The 25936-nt window shown below is 46.9% G+C and overlaps 1 protein-coding gene across 1 annotated transcript in view; it reads right to left on the reverse strand.

The window, feature by feature from the left end:
- Nucleotides 1–16640: 16640 nt before the first annotated feature.
- JPH2 (junctophilin 2) overlaps nucleotides 16641–25936 on the reverse strand; it is a 90424-nt gene continuing 81128 nt past the window's right edge. Inside the window, exons 4-6 of the mRNA XM_068262305.1 lie at nucleotides 21662–22590; nucleotides 20783–20872; nucleotides 16641–17315 (exon numbers count right to left, since the gene is read on the reverse strand). Of these exons, the coding sequence (XP_068118406.1) occupies nucleotides 20792–20872; nucleotides 21662–22590 (1010 nt within the window). The 3' untranslated portion in view covers nucleotides 16641–17315; nucleotides 20783–20791. The remainder of the gene's footprint in view (nucleotides 17316–20782; nucleotides 20873–21661; nucleotides 22591–25936) is intronic.

The raw sequence follows: 25936 nt of genomic DNA on the forward strand, positions 1-25936 counted from the left end.
TTTGCCCCCTCATAGACCACCTGTCATCAAAATTTGCAGATGCTTATACCCCTGAACAGTCATTTTGAGAAATTTGGTTTCCAGACTACTCACAGTTTTGGGCCCGTAAAATGCCAGGGCAGTATAGGAACCCCACAAGTGACCCCATTTTAGAAAGAAGACACCCCAAGGTATTCTGTTAGGTGTATGATGAGTTCATAGAAGATTTTATTTTTTGTCAAAAGTTAGCGGAAATTGGATTTTTATTGTTTTTTTCACAAAGTGTCATTTTTCACTAACTTGTGACAAAAAATAAAATCTTCTATGAACTCACCATACCCCTAACGGAATACCTTGGGGTGTCTTCTTTCTAAAATGGGGTCACTTGTGGGGTTCCTATACTGCCCTGGCATTTTAGGGGCCCTAAACCGTGAGGAGTAGTCTAGAAAACAAATGCCTCAAAATGACCTGTGAATAGGACGTTGGGCCCCTTAGCGCACCTAGGCTGCAAAAAAGTGTCACACATGTGGTATCGCCATACTCAGGAGAAGTAGTATAATGTGTTTTGTGGTGTATTTTTACACATACCCATGCTGGGTGGGAGAAATCTCTCTGTAAATGACAATTGTGTGTAAAAAAAATCAAAAATGTGTCATTTACAGAGATATTTCTCCCACCCAGCATGGTTATATGTAAAAATACACCACAAAACACATTATACTACTTCTTCTGAGTACGGCGATACCACATGTGTGACACTTTTTTGCAGCCTAACTGTGCTAAGGGGCCCAAAGTCCAATGAGTACCTTTAGGATTTCACAGGTCATTTTGAGACATTTGGGTTCAAGACTACTCCTCACGGTTTAGGGCCCCTAAAATGCCAGGGCAGTATAGGAACCCCACAAGTGACCCCATTTTAGAAAGAAGACACCCAAGGTATTCTGTTAGGTGTATGATGAGTTCATAGAAGATTTTATTTTTTGTCACAAGTTAGCGGAAATTGATATGTATTGTTTTTTTTTTTCACAAAGTGTCATTTTCCGCTAACTTGTGACAAAAAAAAAAAAATCTTCTATGAACTCACCATACTCCTAACAGAATACCTTGGGGTGTCTTCTTTCTAAAATGGGGTCACTTGTGGGGTTCCTATACTGCCCTGGCATTTTAGGGGCCCTAAACCGTGAGCAGTAGTCTAGAATCCAAATGCCTCAAAATGACCTGTGAATAGGACGTTAGGCCCCTTAGCGCACCTAGGTTGCAAAAAAGTGTCACACATGTGGTATCGCCGTACTCAGAAGAAGTAGTATATTGTGTTTTGGGGTGTATTTTTACACATACCCATGCTGGGTGGGAGAAATCTCTCTGTAAATGGACAATTGTGTGTAAAAAAAATCAAACAATTGTCATTTACAGAGATATTTCTCCCACCCAGCATGGGTATGTGTAAAAATACACCCCAAAACACATTATACTACTTCTCCTGAGTACGGCGGTACCACATGTGTGGCACTTTTTTGCACCCTAAGTGCGCTAAGAGGCCCAAAGTCCAATGAGTACCTTTAGGATTTCACAGGTCATTTTGCGACATTTGGTTTCAAGACTACTCCTCACGGTTTAGGGCCCCTAAAATGCCAGGGCAGTATAGGAACCCCACAAATGACCCCATTTTAGAAAGAAGACACCCCAAGGTATTCCGTTAGGAGTATGGTGAGTTCATAGAAGATTTTATTTTTTGTCACAAGTTAGCGGAAAATGACACTTTGTGAAAAAAAAACAATTAAAATCAATTTCCGCTAACTTGTGACAAAAAAAAAAAATCTTCTATGAACTCACCATCCTCCTAACGGAATACCTTGGGGTGTCTTCTTTCTAAAATGGGGTAATTTGTGGGGTTCCTATACTGTCCTGGCATTTTAGGGGCCCTAAACCGTGAGGAGTAGTCTTGAAACGAAATTTCTCAAAATGACCTGTGAAATCCTAAAGGTACTCATTGAACTTTGGGCCCCTTAGCGCAGTTAGGGTGCAAAAAAGTGCCACACATGTGGTATCGCCGTACTCAGGAGAAGTAGTATAATGTGTTTTGGGGTGTATTTTTACACATACCCATGCTGAGTGGGAGAAATATCTCTATAAATAGACAATTGTGTGTAAAAAAAATTAAACAATTGTCATTTACGGAGATATTTCTCCCACCCAGCATGGGTATGTGTAAAAATACACCCCAAAACACATTATACTACTTCTCCTGAGTACGGCAATACCACATGTGTGGCACTTTTTTGCAGCCTAACTGCGCTAAGGGGCCAAAAGTCCAATGAGCATCTTTAGGCTTTACAGGGGTGCTTACAATTAGGCACCCCCCAAAATGCCAGGACAGTGAACACACCCCACAAATGACCCCATTTTGGAAAGTAGACACTTCAAGGTATTCAGAGAGGAGCATAGTGAGTCTGTGGCAGATTTCATTTTTTTTTTGTCGCAAGTTAGAAGAAATGGAAACTTTTTTTTTTTTCTTTTTTTTGTCAGAAAGTGTCATTTTCCGCTAACTTGTGACAAAAAATAAAATCTTCTATGAACTCACCATGCCTCTCACTGAATACTTTGGGATGTCTTCTTTCCAAAATGGGGTCATTTGGGGGGTATTTGTACTATCCTGGAATTTTAGCCCCTCATGAAACCTGACAGGTGCGCAGAAAAGTCAGAGATGCTTGAAAATGGGAAAATTCACTTTTGGCACCATAGTTTGTAAACGCTATAACTTTTACCCAATCCAATAAATATACACTGAATGGTTTTTTTTTTATCAAAGACATGTAGCAGAATAACTTTCGCGCTCAAATGTATAGGAAATTTTACTTTATTTGAAAAATGTCAGCACAGCAAGTTAAAAAAGTCATTTTTTTGCCAAAATTCATGTCTTTTTTGATGAATATAATAAAAACTAAAACTCGCAGCAGCAATCAAATAGCAGCAAAAGAAAGCTGTATTAGTGACAAGAAAAGGAGGTAAAATTCATTTAGGTGGTAGGTTGTATGACCGAGCAATAAACCGTTAAAGCTGCAGTGGTCTGAATGGAGAAAAAGGCTCTGGTCCTTAAGGGGCGAAAAGACTGTGGTCCTGAAGTGGTTAATTCACTGGCTATCCTGACCAGTACATACCATGCTTAGCAGCAGGTCAGATTAAAGAGCTGTACAGAGCTTCTACACACGTGTGCAGAGAATACTAGAGAATGCAGAATCCTGCTACCTTGCATCTAATCTGCATGGCCACTACCTCTCTGCTTGTATTGCCACTACCTCTCTGCCCCCCCCCCCCCTTGTTCCCCCACTCTTCTTTAATAATTAGGACTCCTGATTTAAAGATCTGTAGCTACAAATTATCTCCCCCCCCCCCCCCCATCAATAACCTTCCCTCAATCTGGGGTGCTGTCCCCAAGTATTACAGAATCCTCAGTATAGCCATGTCCGCAATGTGTCACCCTCCCCCCCAATACTGCCATGTCCCCACAGTCTCCTGAGTGCAGCTGTCTCCCCAGAGTTCCTAGTAAAGCCCTGACACCCCCCCTTCCCCGTGTCTCCTTCATTGCCATATGCCCCCAGTATCCCCAGTATTGTGCTTTGGCCCCGATTAGAACATAGGAGCCCATTGCTGCAAGGCTAAAATGTTGTCGTCTTCTGTCCCGTCACTCTCCAGTCCTCCCTTCTCTTGCTGTGTCTCCTCCTTTACTCCACCCCCCCCCTCTCCTCCCCTCCCTGTATCCCCTGTCACCCTCCATCCCTCCCCTCTTGCTGTCTCCCCCTTACCCCCCCTCCCCTCCCTGTATCCCCTGTCACCCTCCATCCCTCCCCTCTCTTGCTGTGTCTCCTCCTTTACTCCACTCCCCCTCTCCTCCCCTCCCTGTATCCCCTGTCACCCTCCATCCCTCCCTTCTCTTGCTGTGTCTCCTCCTTTACTCCACCCCCCTCTCCTCCCCTCCCTGTATCCCCTGTCACCCTCCATCCCTCCCCTCTTGCTGTCTCCCCCTTACCCCCTCCTCCCCTCCCTGTATCCCCTGTCACCCTCCATCCCTCCCCTCTCTTGCTGTGTCTCCTCCTTACCTCCTCTCCCCCCTCCTCTTCTCTCCCTTCCCCCCTCCCCTCTCTGTATCCCCTGTCACTCTCAATTCCTCCCTTCTCTTGCTGTACCTCCTCCCCCCCTCATCCCTTCCCTCTCCCCTCACCTCCTCCCCTACCTATATCCCCTGTCACCCTCCATTCCTCCCCTCTCTTGCTGTGTCTGCCCTTTACCGCCTCTCTCCCTCTCCTCCTCTCTCCTCTCCTCCCCCCCCTCCCCCTTCCTCTCCTCCTTCACCTACTTTTGGGCACTTTACCCAAAGAAGATAACTCATAGAAGATAACTCAGGAGAAAAAGTGAATTGTAAATGGGCCACAGTCTCTAAACTTTTACTTCTCTCTCCCTCCCGCACCCCATCTTTCTTTCCTTTCCTCTTGATATCTCCCTCTCTAAAAGAATTCCATTAGTTTGTCACCCAAATTATAAGCATTTATATGGAATAGTAATAGTCCTATTGTCCTTTATTATTATTATTGTTATGTATTTATGTAGCACTGATATCTTCTGCAGCACTGTACAGAGTACACAGTCATGTCACTGACTGTCCTCAGAGGAGCTCACAATCCAATCCTATCATAGTAGGATAGTAAGACAGGAGGCAGAGTGTAACTGAGTTGGGAGATAGGAAGCGGTGCATGTATGTGTACAGAGGCGGAGTGTGGCTGTCTCAGGGGTGGGGCGAGGCTGGGCATCAGTGACAGGAGGTGAAGCATGGCTTATGTCAAAGGTTCCTTTGATTATCACAACCCCAGACTCAGCTAAAAGACAAAAGGAGACCAGGAGCCCAATGGTGCAGAATTGTGTAAGATTCAGAAAAGCAAATTGCTAAGGATGTAAATACTCACAATGGTGGGTTGCAAATCCTTGCAACTATTGTCATAGCAGGCAGGTAATTAGCTGCCCTCGCTCCAGGTCTGTGACAGGAATTGGTCAATCGCACTCTAATGCTGGGAATACACACCTCGATTTTTGCGCTTTATTCCGTGCCCGATCGTTTTTCACGCTCGATTCTGCAGGCGATTCTCTTATCTTTCGCTCGTTTTTCTTATCTTTTTCCATTGTCTCCCATGCAGAATCGAGCGCAGAAAACAATCAGGCGGGAGATCGGACGTGTGGAAATTATCAATCAAGCCAGCTAAATGGCTCAAAATCGAGCCGTGTATTCCCAGCATAAATGTTCTTCAGGGCAAAAAAAACCACACTAAAACGTTCTCCTCTAAAGAGAGATGAGACAAAACTGCTGGAGGCACCCTATACATAAGATAGGCTAATAAGCTGTTTATCTTGTCTCTCTTGAAGAATTTGGACCAGTATATTGAAAAAGGATCTTTTATTTGAGCACATAAAATTGCCAATGTATTTCATGGGTGCTTTCCTGCTCCCTCAGGTAAGTGAAAAAACAGGTGCCTAAACTGCTATGGCTGTGTAGCAAGCATGAGCGCCTCTGTGTGGACATAGATTACCTCTCTTTGTATAAGATTAGCAGCATTATTAGCCTATATCTTATGCACTGGGTGCCTCCACCCCTGTTTTACACTGAGGACCAATAGTCTGAAAGAGGCTTTCTGCATGTGGGGATGACGTGGCTCATTTACAGGTCACTTAAAGCTGAATTATTACAAATACCTTCTGTTTTAAGAAGGCAAATCACACTAAGCACCGGAGCAGTGCTTTTCAGCGCTGCTAGATTTGGGCGCAGCCAGCGCCGCCATAGACTATAAAGGGATTCAGTCTATAGCGGCGCTCAGTGAGTAACGACGGAGCCAGGGTTGCTTAAAAATCATAATAATTCGGCTTCCAGCAATCGCTGGAAGCCAAATTATTTCATTCCCCCACTATCCATGGCGGCCTGGAGGGGGAATAGTAATTAATTCGGCCCGGACTTGTGCAGAAGCAGGACCAGCCATATAACAGCTGGATCCTGCGCCCAAGTCTACCAGCGCCGAATTCAAATGTACTCCTAAGCACCCCTGTTTGTAAGTGAACCCGAAGTGGGGATTATAAGTAAGAACAATGCTACCTGATCTGGGGGGGTGGCCAGAGCAGGAATCTGCAATCCCCGCCGTTCCTGTGATCTGTAATCCCTTTGTTAGATTCTGTGGCCCCTGGGGTCACTAGCTGGAAGCCCCCTTTGTGTTTCTCACACAGCAGTGTGCAGGGAGGTGGGGGAGTGGGCAGGGAGAGGCAGAGCTGCCCAATGGCAGCAAGGGAAGGCCTGAAGGAACACGCCCCCCAGTGGGTGTTTAGGGAATTGCCCCTCTTCCCTTCCCCTGACAAGCTGCATGTTGCCAATTTCGGGGGGGGGGGGGGGGTGATATTGCGGCAGTCAGGGGGCAGAGAGCAGCACAGGAGGGGGGGGGGGGGTTACAGAGGCATGTCATCCTGCAGGGGACATGCCTCCCTGTCCCATGATCTACCCCTCCAGTGCTTCCTTGGGTACACTTTGTGTCTAATTGCAAGTGACATGTTCTGTTCTATATTCTATTCTGTGCTACGGGTAATCCTTACTAGTGTTGTCCGGATCATGAACGATTCGGATCTTTGATCCGAATCTATTTTATGAGTCGATCATCCGAATCATCAAAATGAACGATTCGGATCGCAAAAGGGGCGGGGCCAGAAGCGACACGCCCCCTCTCAGCGGGCAGCGGGGTCCTGGAAGCAGAGCTGAGATGGATCGCTCTGTTGCATGGGAGGCAGCCTTGCAGGGAGACAGGTAGATGAGAGAGAGGGGACATGGGTGCCACTGCCAGATATGTGTAGAGCACACATACTGGCTATAACGTGCTGCCCATTATAGGCTGGCTGTTCCGTAGTGCTGCACAGTGATCACATTGGAAGCTTTTGGCTCAGCACAGCTCAGTAACTTTGCAGACAGTGTGATTGAAAGGCAATATAATCCTCCTGCACTCGGCACTAAACAGCTGCACTTATCTTCTGGGAATGCTTTCTTTCACTGTGCGACCTTTTCTTTCAAAGTGTACAGATGAGCATATAGGTGAAATATATGTAAAGCATATGACTTCAGCATGTGGGTATTACGTGCAAACATTTCTGCTCTCTGCTCGTTCCTCCTCCCTTCCCTGTCCACTCCCTGCCCTCTGTCCATCTTCTCCCCTTCTCTGTGTGTCCACTCCCCTCCCCTTCTCCTGTCCACAGCAGGGAAAGACCTGTCCTGCTAGTCATTTCACCCCGAATGCTTCGGTAGTAAAATGATCCGAGATTCGGATCAAAGATCCGGATCTTTTCAATGATCCGATTCGAATCATCCGGATCATTGAAAAGATCCGAACTTCCCATCTCTAATCCTTACTGCAAGAAATACAAAGTTTCACTGTTCATATGTCAGAAGAGCAATGCTCACTTATCCTGACAGAAATAGAAAGTTCAGGAAAACAAGTCGGCTATTCGTACTGCTTTCTGGGAAGGGGGATGCTCGAAACAGACAATATCCAGGGGGATTTGCCAGCAGGGCCAAAATTGTACACTTTACCCCCTCAAGGCTCAGCAGCCCCCTTCAGTATAGGTAGCCACATGACGCTCCACCCCCCTCCCACCAGTATAGGGAGCCTGTTGACTCTCCCCCCCCCTCCCCCCCCCCCCCATCAGTGACCCTTCCCTCTAGTATAGGGAGCCAGATGTCCCACCACCAGTATAGGGAGCCTGTTGACTCTTTTCCCCCCTCCCCCATCAGTGACTCTTCCCTCTAGTATAGGGAGCCAGATGTCCCACCACCAGTATAGGGAGCCTGTTGACTCTTCCCTCTAGTATAGGGAGCCAGATGCCCCCCCCCCCCCCTCCAGTATAGGTAGTCATATAATTCCCACCCCCCTCCAGTTTAGATAGCCTGATGTCCCCCTTCAGTATAGCCCACTGCCCACCGCCATTGATCCTGTGGTGCCCTAGGTCATGACCTATGTGGACTTATATCCGGCCCTGTTTGCCAGCCTATACCATTGGCATATTACTCCCGCTGTTCAGGCCCATTCCACACACTTCTTAGCTACCTCCTGGGTTGGAAGGGCCGGGGCACAAGTCCATCGTTTGGCAGAAGAGTGTGTTCTCTCCCTTGGCAGTGTCAGGAATACTTGCCTTGTCTCTCAGATGGTGTCCCGTGTGATGGCTGGAGAAACGTGCCTTAGACTTAACGGTAACGGTTTCCTGCAAGCATATTGGCCGCCGCCCACCTGTAACCCCTCCACCTATCTTGCACACCTCTCTGCAATGCATGTTGTAGATAGCGGATGTATTGCAGGTTTCAGTGTTGGCCGCCCTCTTGTCTCAGTTTCATGCTTTGGTCACTTTTTATATGAATTAAGAAGGTTCTGTCTGTAAATATTTGGAGCTTTGTCTGTAATTTTCTTTCCCCCCAAGTTTGGCAACACTGTCCCCCACAGATAGATAAGAGGAGGATTGTGATCCCTTGAATGGAGGGTGGGGTGTAATCCCTTGAATGGAGGGTGGGGTGTCAGCCCTAGAATGGTGGGTGGGGTGTCAACCCTGGAATGGTGGGTGGGGGTGTCAACCCTGGAATGGTGGGTGGGGTATAAGCCTTCAAATGGTGGGTGGGTTGTAAGCCCCGGAATGGGGTGTCAGCCCCGGAATGGAGAGTCGGGTGTCAGCCCCAGAATAGTGGGTGGGAGGGTGGGGTGTCAGCCTTGGAATGGAGGGAGAGGTGTAATCCCTAGAATGGTGCCTGTCCTCTGCCAGGAGTCATCTCCGTACTATCCATGCTCTGCAGATCATTCTAGAAGCCCTGTACCGGAGTGAGTTTCATGTCTGCAGACTGATCAGTGACCTTGCCTAACCCCTGAATATAGCAGGGGCTCCTGCTCACCACCCCTCTCCCACCCCTCTCCACACACTGACAGTGACTTCCAGGCAGAGTCTTCATCATCAGGACCTTTCACCTGTGGTTTCTGGTGATTGCATTGTGACTGGATGGTCTGGGGCGGCGCAGACAGTTAATCAATGCTAATAATATTACCTGTCTGCGCTTTTCCTTCATGGTATTATTAAGCTTCGGAAATTTCTGCACAATGATGACTCCTTGTCCAGCAAAGGTCGCCTCTGAGGGTCATTTTTCTGAAGTCATCAGTCTGACTATTCAGCGGGTCACATTTGTGGGGATCATATGTGATGAACGCAACAGAAATATCATTTATAGGAAGGAATTCATGAACTATATACCACAAAACGGTTTACTTCTCCTTCATAAAAGCCTAAAGTTCAGTGTGCAAGCGGTCATCCCTGGCTGCCTAACCCTAACCCGGCCTATGGGTTGAATACTGCTCTCTGCTGCTGCAGGAGGCTTCTGAAGTCCTTTGGAGCGCAAGTGCTCTAGATGACGGGAGGCTCAGTCCTGCGACTGCGCACTCTCTCACGCACTGCACCTGCGCTAGCACACTCTCTCATGCACTGCACCTGCGCTAGCACACTCTCTCACGCACTGCACCTGCGCTAGCACACTCTCTCACGCACTGCACCTGCGCTAGCACACTCTCTCATGCAGTGGTGTAGCTAAGGAGCTGTGGGTCCCCATGCAATTCTTACATTGGGGCCCCCAAACACTCTATATGTAACAATTAATACAGCGCAGCAAAACCTGCCAATGGCAACTACAGTGTCAGATGTGCAAGAAGGGGATGGGGAACAGTTTGATTACCACTATTCAAAATATCTATAGAAGTGATTATTATGAGCACAGGACCAATAGAGAGCTAATACTGCAGTTGAGGGAGCGCCCTTCAGGGCCCCGATGCGGTCGCTACCTCTGCAACCCCTATTGCTACGCCCCTGCTCTCATGCACTCACACATGTGCAGTACAGAGCTGTTCACATTCAGGAGTACTGCGCCTGCGCTAGCACTCTTACACACTCGCACATGTGCAGTACAGAGCTGTTCACATTCAGGAGTACTGCGCCTGCGCTAGCACTCTCTCATGCACTCACACATGTGCAGTACAGAGCTGTTCACATTCAGGAGCACGGCGCCTGCGCTAGCACTCTTACACACTCGCACATGTGCAGTACAGAGCCATTCACATTCAGGAGCACTGCGCCTGCGCTAGCACTCTTACACACTCGCACATGTGCAGTACAGAGCCATTCACATTCAGGAGCACGGCGCCTGCGCTAGCACTCTCTCATGCACTCGCACATGTGCAGTACAGAGCCATTCACATTCAGGAGCACTGCACCTGCGCTAGCACTCTTACACACTCGCACATGTGCAGTACAGAGCCATTCACATTCAGAAGCACTGCGCCTGCGCTAGCACTCTTACACACTCGCACATGTGCAGTACAGAGCCATTCACATTCAGGAGCACTGCGCCTGCGCTAGCACACTCTCTCACACATTCGCACATGTGCAGTACAGAGCCATTCACATTCAGGAGCACTGCGCCTGCGCTAGCACTCTCTCACGTACTCGCACATGTGCAGTACAGAGCCATTCACATTCATGAGCACTGCGCCTGCGCTAGCACTCTTTCATGCACTCGCACATGTGCAGTACAGAGCCATTCACATTCAGGAGCACTGCGCCTGCGCTAGCACACTCTCTCACACATTCGCACATGTGCAGTACAGAGCCATTCACATTCAGGAGCACTGCGCCTGCGCTAGCACACTCTCTCACACATTCGCACATGTGCAGTACAGAGCCATTCACATTCAGGAGCACTGCGCCTGCGCTAGCACTCTCTCACGTACTCGCACATGTGCAGTACAGAGCCATTCACATTCAGGAGCACTGCACCTGCGCTAGCACTCTCTCACACACGTGCAGTACAGAGCTGTTCAAATTCAGGAGCACTGCGCCTGCGCTAGCACTCTCTCATGCACTCGCACATGTGCAGTACAGAGCCGTTCACATTCAGGAGCACGGAGCCTGCGCTAGCACTCTCTTACACACTCGCACATGTGCAGTACGAGCCATTCACATTCTGGAGGACTTGGGCTCCCAAAGACTTCCGAAGCCTCCCACGGTGGGGAGTCAGCGCTGGAAGGCGGGGACCATGAGAGTAACGGGAAGGTTCTATAGGACCCAAAGCCTTCCCTCTCCTTTAGGTTTTTTTTTTTCCTCGCTTCCACCAATTTAGCTTTAGATAGTGATATTTTACGATCGGCATTAGTGGGCGGCCAAATTTCCGTGCACCATCTTTTTGATACATGCAGGAAACCATCCAAGCCCTCTTGAAATGCAGATGTAGTGTTTGGCATAACTACTTCCTGTGCCATGACATTCCACATTTAAACCACTGTTACTGTAAAGAACTCTTTCCTGAATAGGTGGTAAAAACATTTTTGAAGATCATGTCCTCTGTACAGATCTAGGGAAAATAAATCTCATCTGTCAAGCTTTTGTATTGCCCTCTGATGTATGTATACATGTTAATCAGGTCACCTCTAAGCTGTCTAAGCCCAGTTTGTCCAACTTTTCTTGGTAAGTGAGCTCTTCCATGCCTCTGATTAATTTAGTTGCCAGTCTTTGTACACTTTCCAGAAGGTCAATGTCCTTTCTATAGTGTGGTGCCCAAAAAACTCCAGATGTGGCCTCACAAGTGAATTAATGAGAGGGAGTAGTATACTAGCATCTCAAGATATTAATTCCCTTTTTATGAATCCCAGAATCGTATTTGCTTTAGCTACCGCTGCTTGGCATTGTATATGATTACCTAACTTGTTATCAACCAGTATTCCTAAGATCTCCTCAAAGTCTAATGTCCCCAGCTGTATGCCTTTTTTATTTTATATGATGATCTACCATTGTTCTATTCAAGGTGCAGGACTTTTATCAACATTAAATTTCATCTGCCACGTGCCTGCCCATATGGCCATGTTGTCAGGTCCTGTTGTAGGATGTCACTATCCTTCTTAGTAGGGACACTCATTCCGATTCTGCAAAATTTAAACTTCTGCGTTTCCAATTTTGTATCATCTATAAAAATGGCAATGTTATACTCCGCCACTGTCAATTCTCTGCTCCTCCATCATTGTATGGTGTGTGGGCTCCTCTGCGAGGGACAAGCTACAAGATCATCAGGACCCCCTTTTCCATTTCTAGAGCCTCTGTATTTCCAGACTGCAATCCAGGGCAGCCAGGATAGCAGATGAGCCCTCCCACTGCAGAAACCGCTAACTCAACCTACTCCCATCCGGTTGCCACTTCAGTGCCATCTCCACCAGCACTTCCAGATGTGAGACCCCCTCCCCCTTTCCAAACTGTCCTGGCTCTCAGCTCAGAGCCCCCCAAGCTGCCCTGGCCCTCAGCTCAGACCACCCCCCACCCAATTAGCAATCCCAAATGTGTCATGTTAACTGCAAAGCATGTATATCGCATCCCCCTGTGGTATGTAATGTGTACCCATATATGTGTATGCTCATCTTAGTCTGCTGTGCTGTCTGTGCCAACAATTCCTTGTATGGTACTGTATACTTGGTGAATAAATGAGATTCTGAATACTCTGTATTCCATCTACTGGTTCATGAATAAATTCATTAACCACTTCAGCCTTCAGTCGTTTTCACTTTATGCATCTGAGCAATTTTCACCTCCCATTCATTAGCCTATAACTTTATCACTACTTATCACAATGAACGGATCTATATCTTGTTTTTTCCACCACCAATTAGGCTTTCTTTGGGGGGTACATTTTGCTAAAAGCCACTTTACTGTAAATGCATTTTAACAGGAAGAATAAGAAAAAACTGAAAAAATGCATTATTTCTCAGTTTTCAGCTATTATAGTTTTAAAATAATACATGCCTCCATAATTAAAACTCACGTATTGTATTTGCCCATATGTCCTGGTTATTACACCGTTAAAATTATGTCCCTATCACAATGTATGGCGACAATATTTTATTTGGAAATAAAGGTGCATTTTTTCCGTTTTGCATCTATCACTATTTACAAGTTTAAAATAAAAACAAAAATAGAAATATTTCATCATTACATTGATATTTAAAAAGTTTAGACCCTTAGGTAAATATTTACATGTTTTTTTTTTATTTACATGGTTTTTTTTTTTTTTTTGTATTAAACATTTTATTTGGGTATTTTTGGGAGGGTGGGATGTAAACCATAGTTTTATAATGTAAATGTGTCTTGAGTTTTATTTTTTTCGCTTTTAGTTGTAGTTTTACTTTTTGGCCACAAGATGGCGGCCATGAGTTTGTTTACATGACGTCACTCTAAGCGTAACACACGCTTAGAGCGACGCATGGGGTACGTTACAGCCAGAAAAAGCGAAGCTTCTGAGAGAAGCTGTCGCTTTTTCAGCGGGGGAGAGGAATCGGTGATCGGGCACCATAGCCCGATTCACTGATTTCCAGGCTAACGAACCGCGCAGGAGCGTGCGGACGCGCACATGGCCTCCTGGGCGTAGCTAGTACGTCCAGGAGGCCAAAGTAGTTAAAGGTTGGACTTAGTTTTGAACCTTGCTAAGTTACCCATTTTTAATATGACCCATTTACACCACTCGTTGCCTTCTGTCCCTTAAAGAGACTTTGAAGTCTCCAAAAAATGAGTTTTTTACTTTAAAAACCTCTTTAACATAATTGCCCCTCCTAAAACGCCGCATCTTTGCAGCAGAAAACTCCATAAATCACCCCTAACTCCCTGGGCAAAATCCACAAGTTTCTTGGTTGTGGGTTTTTCTGCCCTAAGGATGCAGAGCTTTGGGCTGTAGCTCTGACTCTATGCACTGATCAGCGCCTCTCCCCCGCCCCTCTCAGTGAAAGAAGACTGAGAGGGGTGGGAAGAGGCAGCGTTCCACGCTGATGGACGCGTGTAGAGGCAGAGCTGCAGCCCAAAGCTCTGCCTCTATGCGGAAGCAGCCCCGCTATGTGCCTCAGGGAGTTTGGGGTGATTTATGGAGTTTTCAGCCACGGGGATGTGGCGATTTAGGAGGGGCAATTATGTTAAAGAGGTTTTTAATCTAAAATCCTATTTTTTTTTTGGGGGGGGGGGGGAGACTTCAGAGTCTCTTTAACCAGTTCTCTATCCACATGCTCTCATTTTCTCCTAGTCCCTGTATCCTCTGTTCCCCACAATAGCCTGGTACAAAGGCAGTGTCAAAAGCCTTTGTAAAGTCCAAGTACACTACATCTATATGGGTCCCCAGTTCGAATCCCAGCCAGGTCAACATCTGCAAGGAGTTTGTATGTTCTCCCCGTGTCTGCATGGGTTTACTCCCGGCACTAAGGTTTCCTCCCACACCCCAAAAACATACAGATAAGTTAATTGGCTTCCCCATAAAATTGGCCCTATACTATGATCCATACATTACACAATATATACCTAGACATAAGACTATGGTAGGGATTTGATTGTGAGCCCCTCTGAGGGACAGTTAGGTGACAAGACAATATACTCTGTACAGCGCTGCGTAATATGATGGCGCTATATAAATACATAAATAAATAATCTATATGTGCCTTCACCACTTCATAAAAGCTGAGCATGTTGGTGAGACAGGACCTGTCTTTAGTAAAGCCATGCTGTCCAACTGAAATAAAATTATGTGCTATAAAGTCTTGAATAGCATCTCTTAGCCAATACAGTTGTAAAAATCCCCCATATCTCTGCATTAGCAAGAGCTTTTAAAATACCCAGGGTTTAAAAAGCTCTTGTAGTGTGAATCAGCCCTATCTTTAGAGTTACCTGGCTCTGATTTTTTTTTTTTTTCTTTTCTTTCCTTTTCTTTTTTTTCCCCCCAAACTGAACCACTGGGAACCACCAAAGGATTCACTGAAAATATTAAGTGGCTTATCTGATAACTGAACTCAGTTCCTTTAATACTCGGGGGTGGATGCCATCTGGACCAGGTGCCTTGTCTATCTTGACCTTATTTAAACCTACCTTTGTACCTTCCCTGCAAACTACTGTGTGTACATAACTTATTGCTTGAACTGCGACTTTCTGTCTGAATGACAACACTGACCCGCCATTCCTCTTTTCAGTTCACATTTCAGTTATTACCTTGTTTTAAGTTCTATATTCTCAGCCATTGTTTAAATAACTTCTGAGTGTGTTCTGATGTGACATGTCTGGGTAGTAATCAGCCCCTTCATTAGGTGACAAAAGATGACGGAACTCATTGGAATGTCCAACCATCTCCATAGACTGGTGGCCTCTCATAGGTTGTACTGCTCCGCTCCCTGTTCTCCTGCCAATGACACGACTGGATGGGTGGAATGTTCAAGTTTAAACATCTCCATGTAATGGTGGCATCTCATAGGCTGTACTGCCCCGCCCCCTGTTCTCCTGCCAATGACACGACTGGATAGGTGGATCTCTCATAGGTTTTCCTGCCAATGACACAACTGGATGGGTGGAACTCTCATAGGCTGTACTGCCCCCCCCCTCGTTCTCCTGCCAATGACACAACTGGATGGGTGGAACTCTCATAGGTTGTACTGCCCCGCCCCCTGTTCTCCTGCCAATGACATGACTGGATGGGTGGAACTCTCATAGGTTGTACCACCCCGCCCCCTGTTCTCCTGCCAATGACATGACTGGATGGGTGGAACTCTCGTGCGCTGTATGATGCAGACCTCCTTGTGGTCACTGTAGGGTTATTTATGTCTTCTGCTGCCATAACTTACTGTGTGGCTGCCACCTGCTGGTGGGTTTGTGTTGGTGATTATTCCATGTAAGGTCCATGCATAATACACATCCCCAGCATTCCTGGAGAGCCATGAAGATTAGTTCATTACAGTAGAGAAACTTCTGCTTAGTGCCAGCTTCTACATCAAGAAAACTTAAGAGGAATACCCAGACAGCTCATGGTGGCCCAGAACAAGCAGGAAGGTATAAAGGGCTTAAAGTGAACCCGAGGTGAGAGTGATATGGAGGCTGCCATGTTTATTTCCTGTTAAATAATACCAGTTGCTTGGCTGTCCTGCTGATCTATTTGGCTGCAGTAGTGTCTGAATCTCACCAGAAACAAGCATGCAGCTAATCCAGTCAGGTGGAGGCAAGGGAAGGGCTGTGAGGGTCCCCAGGTGGAGGCAAGGGAAGGGGTGTGAGGGTCACCAGGTGGAGGCAAGGGAAGGGGTGTGAGGGTCACCAGGGGGAGGCAATGGAAGGTGCGTGAGGGGAGGCAGGGGAAGGGGCGTGAGGGTCACCAGGGGGAGGCAAGGGAAGGGGCATGAGGGTCGCCAGGGGGAGGTGAGGGAAGGGGCGTTAGGGTCGCCAGGGGGAGGTGAGGGAAGGGGCGTTAGGGTCACCAGGGGGAGGCGAGGGAAGGGGCGTGAGGGTCACCAGTGGTTCCATGAATTGTAATTACACCACTGGACAGAAGAAAATGATGGAATAATTAACAGAAATCTTATTTAGATGGGCTATCTGCTAGTAACCACCTTGCTCCCCCCCCCCCCCACCCCGGGTGGGTCTAGTTGGTATATTGAGGGGCATTTCTGTGTGTGTGTGTGTGTGTGTGTGTGTGTGTGTGTGTGTGTGTGTGTGTGTGTGTACATATATTTGTATTTTGGTCGTATTATCCTGTAATCTTGTAATAAGCAGACCAGGGACTGATATCTGTAAAGTGCGTTTTTATTTTTGTCACACGTGTGTATAACCTACAGATTACACGTGGCTGCTCTGCACCCCCAGGAACATGGTACATACATGTCTGCAATCAAGCCGTCACACATGCAATGTTATCTAGCAATCTATTCTATTAAGACATGGGCTTGTATCGTGGCATCTATATAGCGTGAAAACGTGTAAACATGATTTTCGTGTCCGATCCGCACGACTTTCCACCGCCAGACGCTAATCCTGCACACAAAATAAATAAACAATTTCCATAGCGGGCTCTGGAGTGTGGCGAGAAATCTCCCACCGCTGTTCTGGTCCGTCCGCCACTCCAGAAGCCAGGCTCGGAAAACAGGCAATTCTTATTCACAGAATACTCTTTTTTTATATTTTTTTTTTTATATTTTTACATCATAATGACAGATCTCAATGCTACATTCTCTGGCTGCAAACATCAGCACCACATTCCAGTGCACGGTGATAGCGTACAGACGTCCAATCCGCTTCTATCATTGCACTATATACAACTGCCAATTGGGGTACAGTAAGGGTGGGTCGATTGTCTCCCGGCCTCCTCATCGCCTAGCGAGGCGCGAAAACTGCTTGACTTCTGACAGCGCATCGTCTTATCCAAAAGGCTGGTGGGAAAATCCATAGATTCACAATATAAATTCCTGCGCAAGCAAAACATAAGGCAGAGTCAGCAAACTGCTGTATAACATTACCAGCAAAGTACATCACAGCCTCTTCATCTGTCGTGCCTGTCAGTGCTATATAAATGCATAACAATATGGGAGGACATCAGACTATGACTATGGTAGGATTAGATTGTGAATTCCTCTGAGGACAGTCAGTAACATGACTATGTATGCTGTTAAGTGCTTCAGAAGATGGCAGTGCTATATAAATAATAATAATAATAATAATATGGTAGGACATTACACTATGACTATGGTAGGATTAGATTGTGAGCTCCTCTGAGGACAGTCAGTGACATGACTATGTACTCTGTAAGGTGCTGCAGAAAATTTTGGAGGGAGATTTAGGGCTGGAGTGTAGCCAGAAATCACGGGCTTTATAAGAATCATGAGGCATGTTTATTCATAAAACTAAAAAGAGAAAAAAAAAAAAAATTGAGCACTTCCTAGTTACTACCAGGGTAGTGCTTAGCACCACCCAATGGCCAAAAAGTAAAAGTAAAGTGATTAAAAAAATGCATTATATATTTAATAAAACTTTTTTTTTCTTTTTTCCTTTAAAATGCACAGAAAGTAATTACTAAATGCAAATATCGCCCCCAAAAAGCCTAAGTTGTGTTGAAAAAACAAGATATAGATCATTTAGGTGTGATGAGTAGTGATAGTTATTGGTAAATGAATGGGAGGAGCGCTACAGGGGAAAATTGTTTCAGCCCTTAACCTCCCCGGCGTTCTATTGAGATCGCCAGGGAGGCTGCGGGAGGGTTTTTTTTCAATTAAAAAAAAACTATTTCATGCAGCCAACTGAAAGTTGGCTGCATGAAAGCCCACTAGAGGGCGCTCCGGAGGCGTTCTTCCGATCGCCTCCGGCGCCCAGAACAAACAAGGAAGGCCGCAATGAGCAGCCTTCCTTGTTTGGCTTTCCTCGTCGCCATGGCGACGAGCGGAGTGACGTCCTGACGTCAGCCGCCTCCGATCCAGCCCTTAGCGCTGGCCGGAACTGATTGGTCCGGCTGCGCAGGGCTCGGGCGGCTGGGGGGACCCTCTTTCGCCGCTGCTCGCGGCGGATCGCCGCAGAGCGGCGGCGATCAGGCAGCACACACGGCTGGCAAAGTGCCGGCTGCGTGTGCTGCTTTTTATTTGAAGCAAATCGGCCCAGCAGGGCCTGAGCGGCAGCCTCCGGCGGTGATGGACGAGCTGAGCTCGTCCATACCTCTCAGGAGGTTAAGGTGGACTGTTTCCAGACTGAAGTGGATAAAAGGATTGGCAGTTAGGAGTAGGGATAGTCAGAAATGCCCATTTCCAAGTCTGCGGAAATTCCAATTTCTGCCACTGTCTACTTCTATTTTCCGATTTCAATTGTGCAGAATGGGAAGGCGCATCCCTAGTTAGGAGTCATCCAGTACGTCAGGTCTTATCTACCCTAGCGCTCGCCTTCCTGAGTATGGGTATGTTGGGAGGTGTTGGTTAAGGATGTGTACTTCAATCCGTCCTCCTGCCCCCCCCCCCCCCCCCCCCTGTAAGGGCATCACATGTGGGACTGCAGTATGGGGCACGAGTGAGCCTGGGGCCCGGAGAACAATGCCACACACATGGGCCCCAGCTGCAAGTCTGTCACAGAATGTACAGATTGTGAGTGGGTGTGGCTGTGATCACCTAGGCCGGCCCATATTGCATTGCTATATATATACTGTAAATATATATTATAACATTTTTTAATTATTTATTTTTTTGGCCATGTTTCTGTGTTGTTATTTTCATTCACTGATATAAGAATGGCAATCGCTGTGAAAATCCTGCATGCAGCACGTTTGCGATTTCCACACATCAAGTGCTCCAGTACTGCAGTGAGAGCAATCCCATATAGGATAACGTGTCACAGCGCTCTGCTGATCGCTGGCGACCACCTTAAACATGGGAGGGGGGAGTGAGGGTCTTCCCACTATGCAGTTGGTCTTCCCACTATGGGGCCCAGAAATTTCTGATGAAAGCCCTGGTTGAATGGGGGGCCAGGCGAGTGGATGTCCGCTGGAGTTTCCACACAGTGCGGTGTGTGTTGGTTGGTTATCCCAGGTGTGTTATGGGCAAGAGTGCTTCCTGAGCTAGGACAGGACACTGTTAAAGGAATACTGTATGGGGGTCGGGGGAAAATGAGTTACACTTACCCAGGGCTTCTGGTCCCCCGCAGACATCCTGTGCCCGCGAAGCCATTCACCGATGCTCCGGCCCTGCCTCCGGTTCACTCCTGTAATTTCAGACTTTAAAGTCTGAAAACCACTGCACCTGCGTTGCCATGTCCTCGATCCCGCTGATGTCACCAGGAGCGTACGGCGCAGGGCCCAGTATGGTCTGTGCCTGTGCAGTACGCTACTGGTGACATCAGCAAGAGCGAGGACACGGCAACGCAGGTGCCGTGGTTTTCAGACTTTAAAGTCTGAAATTCCAGAAGTGAACTGGAGGCAGGGCTGGAGCATCGGTGAATGGCTTCGCGGGCACAGGATGTCTGCGGGGGACCATTAGAAGCCCCGGGTAAGTTCAACTCATTTTCCCCCGACCCCCATTCAGTATTCCTTTAATTCTCCATATACGCGGCAATGATCTGGCCTCTATGGCCTCTAGATCCACCAGGCAGATTATCCGCAATGTCTATTATGCTGTTTATGCATAAGATGTGACATTCAGGTATGGTCTCTGGGGGTTATTAGTGTGGGCCCCTCGGGTGAATGAGTTTGCTACAATGTGGAATGGTTTATAATACGGTGGGCCATACAGCTGTCCCCGGCGCTGGCATATGGGGGCGGGTTCAAGGGCTGCCTGCCCAAAAAAGAGGCCTCCAAATCCCTTACCCTGTGCGCTTTTCCTTGATACGTTATTGCTTAATATTGATTGTAACAATTTGAAAAGTGTTTAATAAAATGGGCGGATTTTGTCCTCAAATTTCCCAGTGAAGAAGTGTTCCAAGTGTTTGACTGGTTATTGGTTTAGGGTATGATGCTCCACAGAGCTCAGGCAAATCACTTATCAAGGAGGGCCTGGATAAGGAGGGACCATTATAATAGCGCTTGTCAAGCCGAATGGGCAAGGATGGGGTTAATTACTGAGGGTGTTGTTTGTGATGGAGAGGGGGTGGTGGTTAGAGAAAGTTATATATAAATGGGGGAAGGGCTTGGTAAAGGGAAAGATGCTCCTCCCTCCTGCTGTCTGTCTGTGTCAGTTACTTATATTGAGTGTGTAGTTTAGATAGTGATTAGTTTCACTGTTTGTATGGGAACACTGTTAATTTACATTTTGTAAAGGAGGGCTGCCTCAGCCATACATTTTCCATATAACCGTAACCTGTCCCTGTGGTGCGTGGTTTGACATAGTGGGCGGGGCTTTTATCGGAAAGCAAGAGGCCATGCCCGTATCCTGTGAAATCTCTTCATACGAGAAGCAATACTTACTCTGATTCCTCATGTCAGTAGGTGTACAAATAGGATGGACAGGCCGATATTCAGTAAAATCACCATACAAATCATGATTGTATCTGGTCTCTGCAATGAAACAGATGATCGTTAGTAAGAGGTGTGGCACAAGCGGAGGGTTCCCCCACTGTCATGAAGCAGATTTTGGTAAGAGCTTTTGGTGTGAGCTAGCCTGGCCCGATGGGACACAATAATTGCAATGACAGTTAGGCTGGCCATTTGGAGCGGGGATTAATGGCAAGCTTCTTTGTGTCAGTTACATTAAATACTGATATATGAACGGGGTCTCAGCTCCTCTGGAGAGCAACATGGAGTCCACAATAGAAAGTTGTTCAGCATGAGGAGCTGGCAAATGCTGCTTGGACAAATGCCCTGTACCTCATGCCTAACCCTAACCTCCCTCTTCAGAATAACCCCCTTCTCATGCCTCACCCTTATCTCTCCCAAAATAGACCACCTCTTTTTGACATTAATCACTCCTTCCTGCCCCACCTGGCCTGTGTTCATTAACATTTACCATGACTCATAACCCTAACCCATGCTTTACCTTTCATAATCTTGCCCCCCCCCCCCTTCCTCGGACAACCAGCAGTAACTTTCATGACTGTCATTCCAGCTGTATATTGGCCAAAATTAACCCTTGCCATAGCCCGCTTTACCAATTGTAGCCTAACTATAACTCCTGTCCAGCACTGGCAGTTTACAGCCATGCCCTGACACCCAAAGGTATAGTTCCATCAATTCCATGTTAGCCTTTGGACTCCCAGTCCCAGGTGGGTGATGAAGCAGATGATTCATCTGCTGCATTCTACACAATGCTGAGATGGGTGTCCTTATTCTGCCTCACACAATACTGACCTCTTCGACTTCCTCTTCTGCTTTGGCAGCTGCCACTACCTGGGCACCCTTTTTAACAAGGCTTTTAGCGTCAAACTTTACCAGTGCCTTGGATTCTGTCTTAGTTGCAGGTTTTGGTTCAGGTTTTGGAGGGGCAGCTTTGGCCACTGGTTTGGGCTCTGTTTTGGCTGGAAGTGGCTTTGGAGCAACCTTTGGTTCAGGTTTTTGCACAGTCTTAAGCTCGGCTTTCTGGACAATCTTGGTCTCCGTTTTAGCTTCAACACTTGGCTTCTTTCCTTTCACTTCCTTGACCTCTTCACTTGGTATAACTTTAGATTCCTTCTTGGCAAGAATTTCGATGGCTGTCTTGTGCTCTTGCGGCTTTGGCTCAGGTAGAGTTTCTTTCTTTTCCTCTTTCAGATCTGGTGTTCCAGCCTTGGGTGGTGTCTCAGGTGATGGGAATGCTTTTTCTTCATCGTCCAGTGGAGGAATCACTGGCGAGGTCCGCACAGCATAGCTGTGATAGCCTTTATGGAACTCAACATCCTTATTGGATGACTTGTTGTCCAACCTCTGAAGTGGTATCATCTGGTTTTCAAACTTGCTGCTCATGTCAGCTAGGTGGGTAGACTTGGTTGGGCTGCTGGATGGGGATGTAGACCGACTTCCACCACGTTTGTCTCCTCTCAAGCTTCCAGCGTTCAGTAGCCTCTCCTTCTGGGAGCTTGTCCTAAGTCTCTTGGCGTCAGGCGGGGTTGCAGGAGGTGGTGATGGGGTTTGTATGGGGGAGATATCTTGAGAAGTCGACTCCTTCTCATGTAGCTGAGGACTATCAGGTAGACTTGCTTTACTGGGCAGCGCCTTGGCTGCAGTAGGCTGTTCAATTAGCTCCATTGGTTCAGCATTTTCTATAATTTCTTGCATCAATTTCCTCTTGATATACTCTGGACCTAAAAACAGATTAATAAATTAATCTTGTTGTATTTCATAAACGGAAAGATTAAAACATGAAAAGACACAGGGAGAATAATATGGTAGGGCATTAGACTAGTCAGTGACTTGACTATGTACTCTGTATAGTGCTGCAGGAGATGTCAGTGCTATGAAAATACATAATAATATTGTTGTAATAATAATATGGTAGGACATTACACTATGACTATGGTAGGATTAGATTGTGAGCTCCTCTGAGGACAGTCGGTGACATGACTATGTACTCTGTAAAGTGCTTCAGGAGATGTCAGTGCTATATAAATAAATAAATTAATTAATAAATAATAATATGGTAGGACATTAGACTATGACTATGGTGGGATTAGAAAATCAGCTCTGTCAGGAACCGGCCCCACGGCAAGCCTGCAGAGACAGTTCCTGACTGGGGTTTTTCTCATTTCTACCAGATCGAGAGAGGGAGCAGCATTATTCAAGCTAACACAAGGCTGTCACCCCTCAACAACACTTCACTCTGCCACCACTAGCAGCTGTTAGACACTTCGGCAATTCCCAGTCGAGTGGCCAATGCTGTCGAGTGGCCTGCACTTAGTCCAACATTTTTCGTATTTAGGTCAGCTTTGTGCTTAGGCCGAAAATACGTGAACGCCGCACACACACAAACTCTCACACGGTAGCGGTATACAAACCGAGCATCCAATCAAACACTGAACTTGTAACACAAATTACACTGCAGTCTCTCTCTAGGAATGTGAGCTCTGCTTAGTACATCAGAAATCAGGCTTATTAAATAAATATTTAATACTCCATAAAGTGGAACAGTGCAGAAAGAAATATATATACAGAATATTTACAAAAACATAGTAAAAAGGTACAAAGATGCACAACAAGACAGTTTGCTCATAAACAAAAAAATAAAATGGGGATCAAACGTTACCAGCATACAGATCAGAGCGTTGTTTGTGGGAGCACGCAGATGCCGACCAGAAGCCGGAGCACCCCTAGCATGTTGCTATCTCCTGAGAAGTACAAGTTTTGAATCTTTCATGCTGACTTTTATAGGAAGATGTGTAGCCCGAGGCCACTCAATGTTCAGATCCAAAAAGAATCCAATGTCCTTAGATTATGACCTCATGGCTTTCAAAGACCTCTGTAATATCCCAGCTTGCTGTCATATGTAAATTTACAAGGTTTCCTGTTCCACCTGACTCTAGACCAATTGTGTATACAGAGTTCGAAGCAATGCAGACACCTTCCAGCACATCAGGAGATTCAGGACAAATGGTTGGGTCATTATTTGACTGCTTCCTTGCTGGAGGCTAGCACAATGTCCAAGTGTCCGTGACCTATTCAACTTAGCTGGTCTATTCAAATTAGATTCACAGAAAGATGCAGATTCCCTTTCAAGATTGCTTGCTACTTTACCCAGTGCCCAGGTGACAATTATGTCCAAAGCCCGCTGCCAGACTGGCTTCTAACAGCCATACACGTATGAGATGCGCAGCAGACATAAAATGAAAAAATATGGCTTCCACAAGATACACATTCAAAAATAGCTGCTATATTTTATATACAACATCACAAGCTCCTCTCAGGACAATTAGTGACGTGACCATGTACTCTGTAATGTGCTGCAGAAGATGGTCAATGCTATATAAATACATAATAATAATATGGTAGGACATTAGCTTATGACTATGGTAGGATTAGACTGTGAGGACTCTTGAGGACAGTCAGTGACATAACTATGTATTCTGTAATGTGCTGCAGAGGTTGTCAGTGCTATATAAATACATAATAATAATATGGCAGGACATTACACTATGACGATGGTAGGATTAGAGTATCCTCTGAGGACAGTCAGCGCTATGGGAAAATATAAATACAAATTTTATACAGCCATAAATGGTGCCATCCTCTAGCCGCCATCTCGCTCTCCTAGCGGCGCCCATCAGACAGGCAGCCATGTTTCCATCATTAGAGGAAAGTGGCGGCTATCCCCCCGCCCCTCACTATATGGCTCTGTATCCGGGGTATGGAAATGACAGCCGCCATCTCTCTCTCCTAGCGGCACCCATCAGACAGGCAGCCATGTTTCCATCATTAGCGGTTTGTGGAGGAAGGTGGCGGCTACCATCCCCCCGCCCCTCACTATATAGCTCTGTATCCGGGGTATGGAAATGACAGCCGCCATCTCTCTCTTCTAGCAGCACTCATCAGGCGACCATGTCTGTGTGATGATTTAACAAAGAGGTGCTAAAATAAGGCCTAATGGAGCAGGACTATAGCTGTGATTAATAAAACATGCTTCATCCATACAGAGACCCTGAGAATAAAGCAAAGCATCTGCTGGAACTGCTAACTCGGCTAAACAGGCGCAGCCATTACTGTCCCATTCATGAGTCACACTCACAGGCGGAGCCATTACTGGCCCACTCATGACAGTCACACCAACAGGCAGAGCCATTATTGGCCCACTCATGACAGTCACACCAACAGGCGGAGCCATTATTGGCCCACTCATGACAGTCACACCAACAGGCAGAGCCACTATTGGCCCACTCATGACAGTCACACCAACAGGCGGAGCCATTATTGGCCCACTCATGACAGTCACAGCAACAGGCGGAGCCATTATTGGCCCACTCATGACAGTCACACCAACAGACGGAGCCATTACTGGCCCACTCGTGAGTCATACCAACTGGCGGAGCCGTTACATCAGCCGTTACGCTACATCAATGCTTCCTGTGGTTGTCTCTCATTGGCTGGAGTTTAGAAACATCTTATAAATAAGAACCTGCTAAATGCAGATATAGCAAGGTTTATATGGCACAAGTAATAGAATGCTGCTCCACACCACTGTCCCGCCTCCTGCCTGCTCCACACCACTGCCCCGCCTCCTGCCTGCTCCACACTACTGCCCCATCTCCTGCCTGCTCCACACCACTGCCCCACCTCCTGCCTGCTCCACACCATTGCCTCACCTCTTGCCTGCTCCACACCACTGCTTCACCTTCTGCCTGCTCCACACCACTGCTCCGTCTCCTCCCTGCTCCACACCACTCTCCCCGCTTGCCTTACCTCCTTCCTGCCACTGCCTCACCTCTCTCCTGCCATGGCCCTACCTCCTTCTTGCCTCACCTCCTTCCTTCTATGGTCCAACCTCCTGCTTGCCTCACCTCCTTCCTCCTATGGTCTTACGTCCTGTTAGCCTCACCTCCTTTGTGCCACAGCTCTACCTCCCGCTTGCCTCACCTCCTTCCTTCTATGGTCCTACCTCTCGCTTGCCTCACATCCTTCCTGCCATGGCCCTACTTCCTGCTTGCCTCATCTCCTTCCTTC

This window comes from Hyperolius riggenbachi, chromosome 12, assembly GCF_040937935.1.
Source record: "Hyperolius riggenbachi isolate aHypRig1 chromosome 12, aHypRig1.pri, whole genome shotgun sequence".
In the NCBI taxonomy this organism is placed as follows: domain Eukaryota; kingdom Metazoa; phylum Chordata; class Amphibia; order Anura; family Hyperoliidae; genus Hyperolius; species Hyperolius riggenbachi.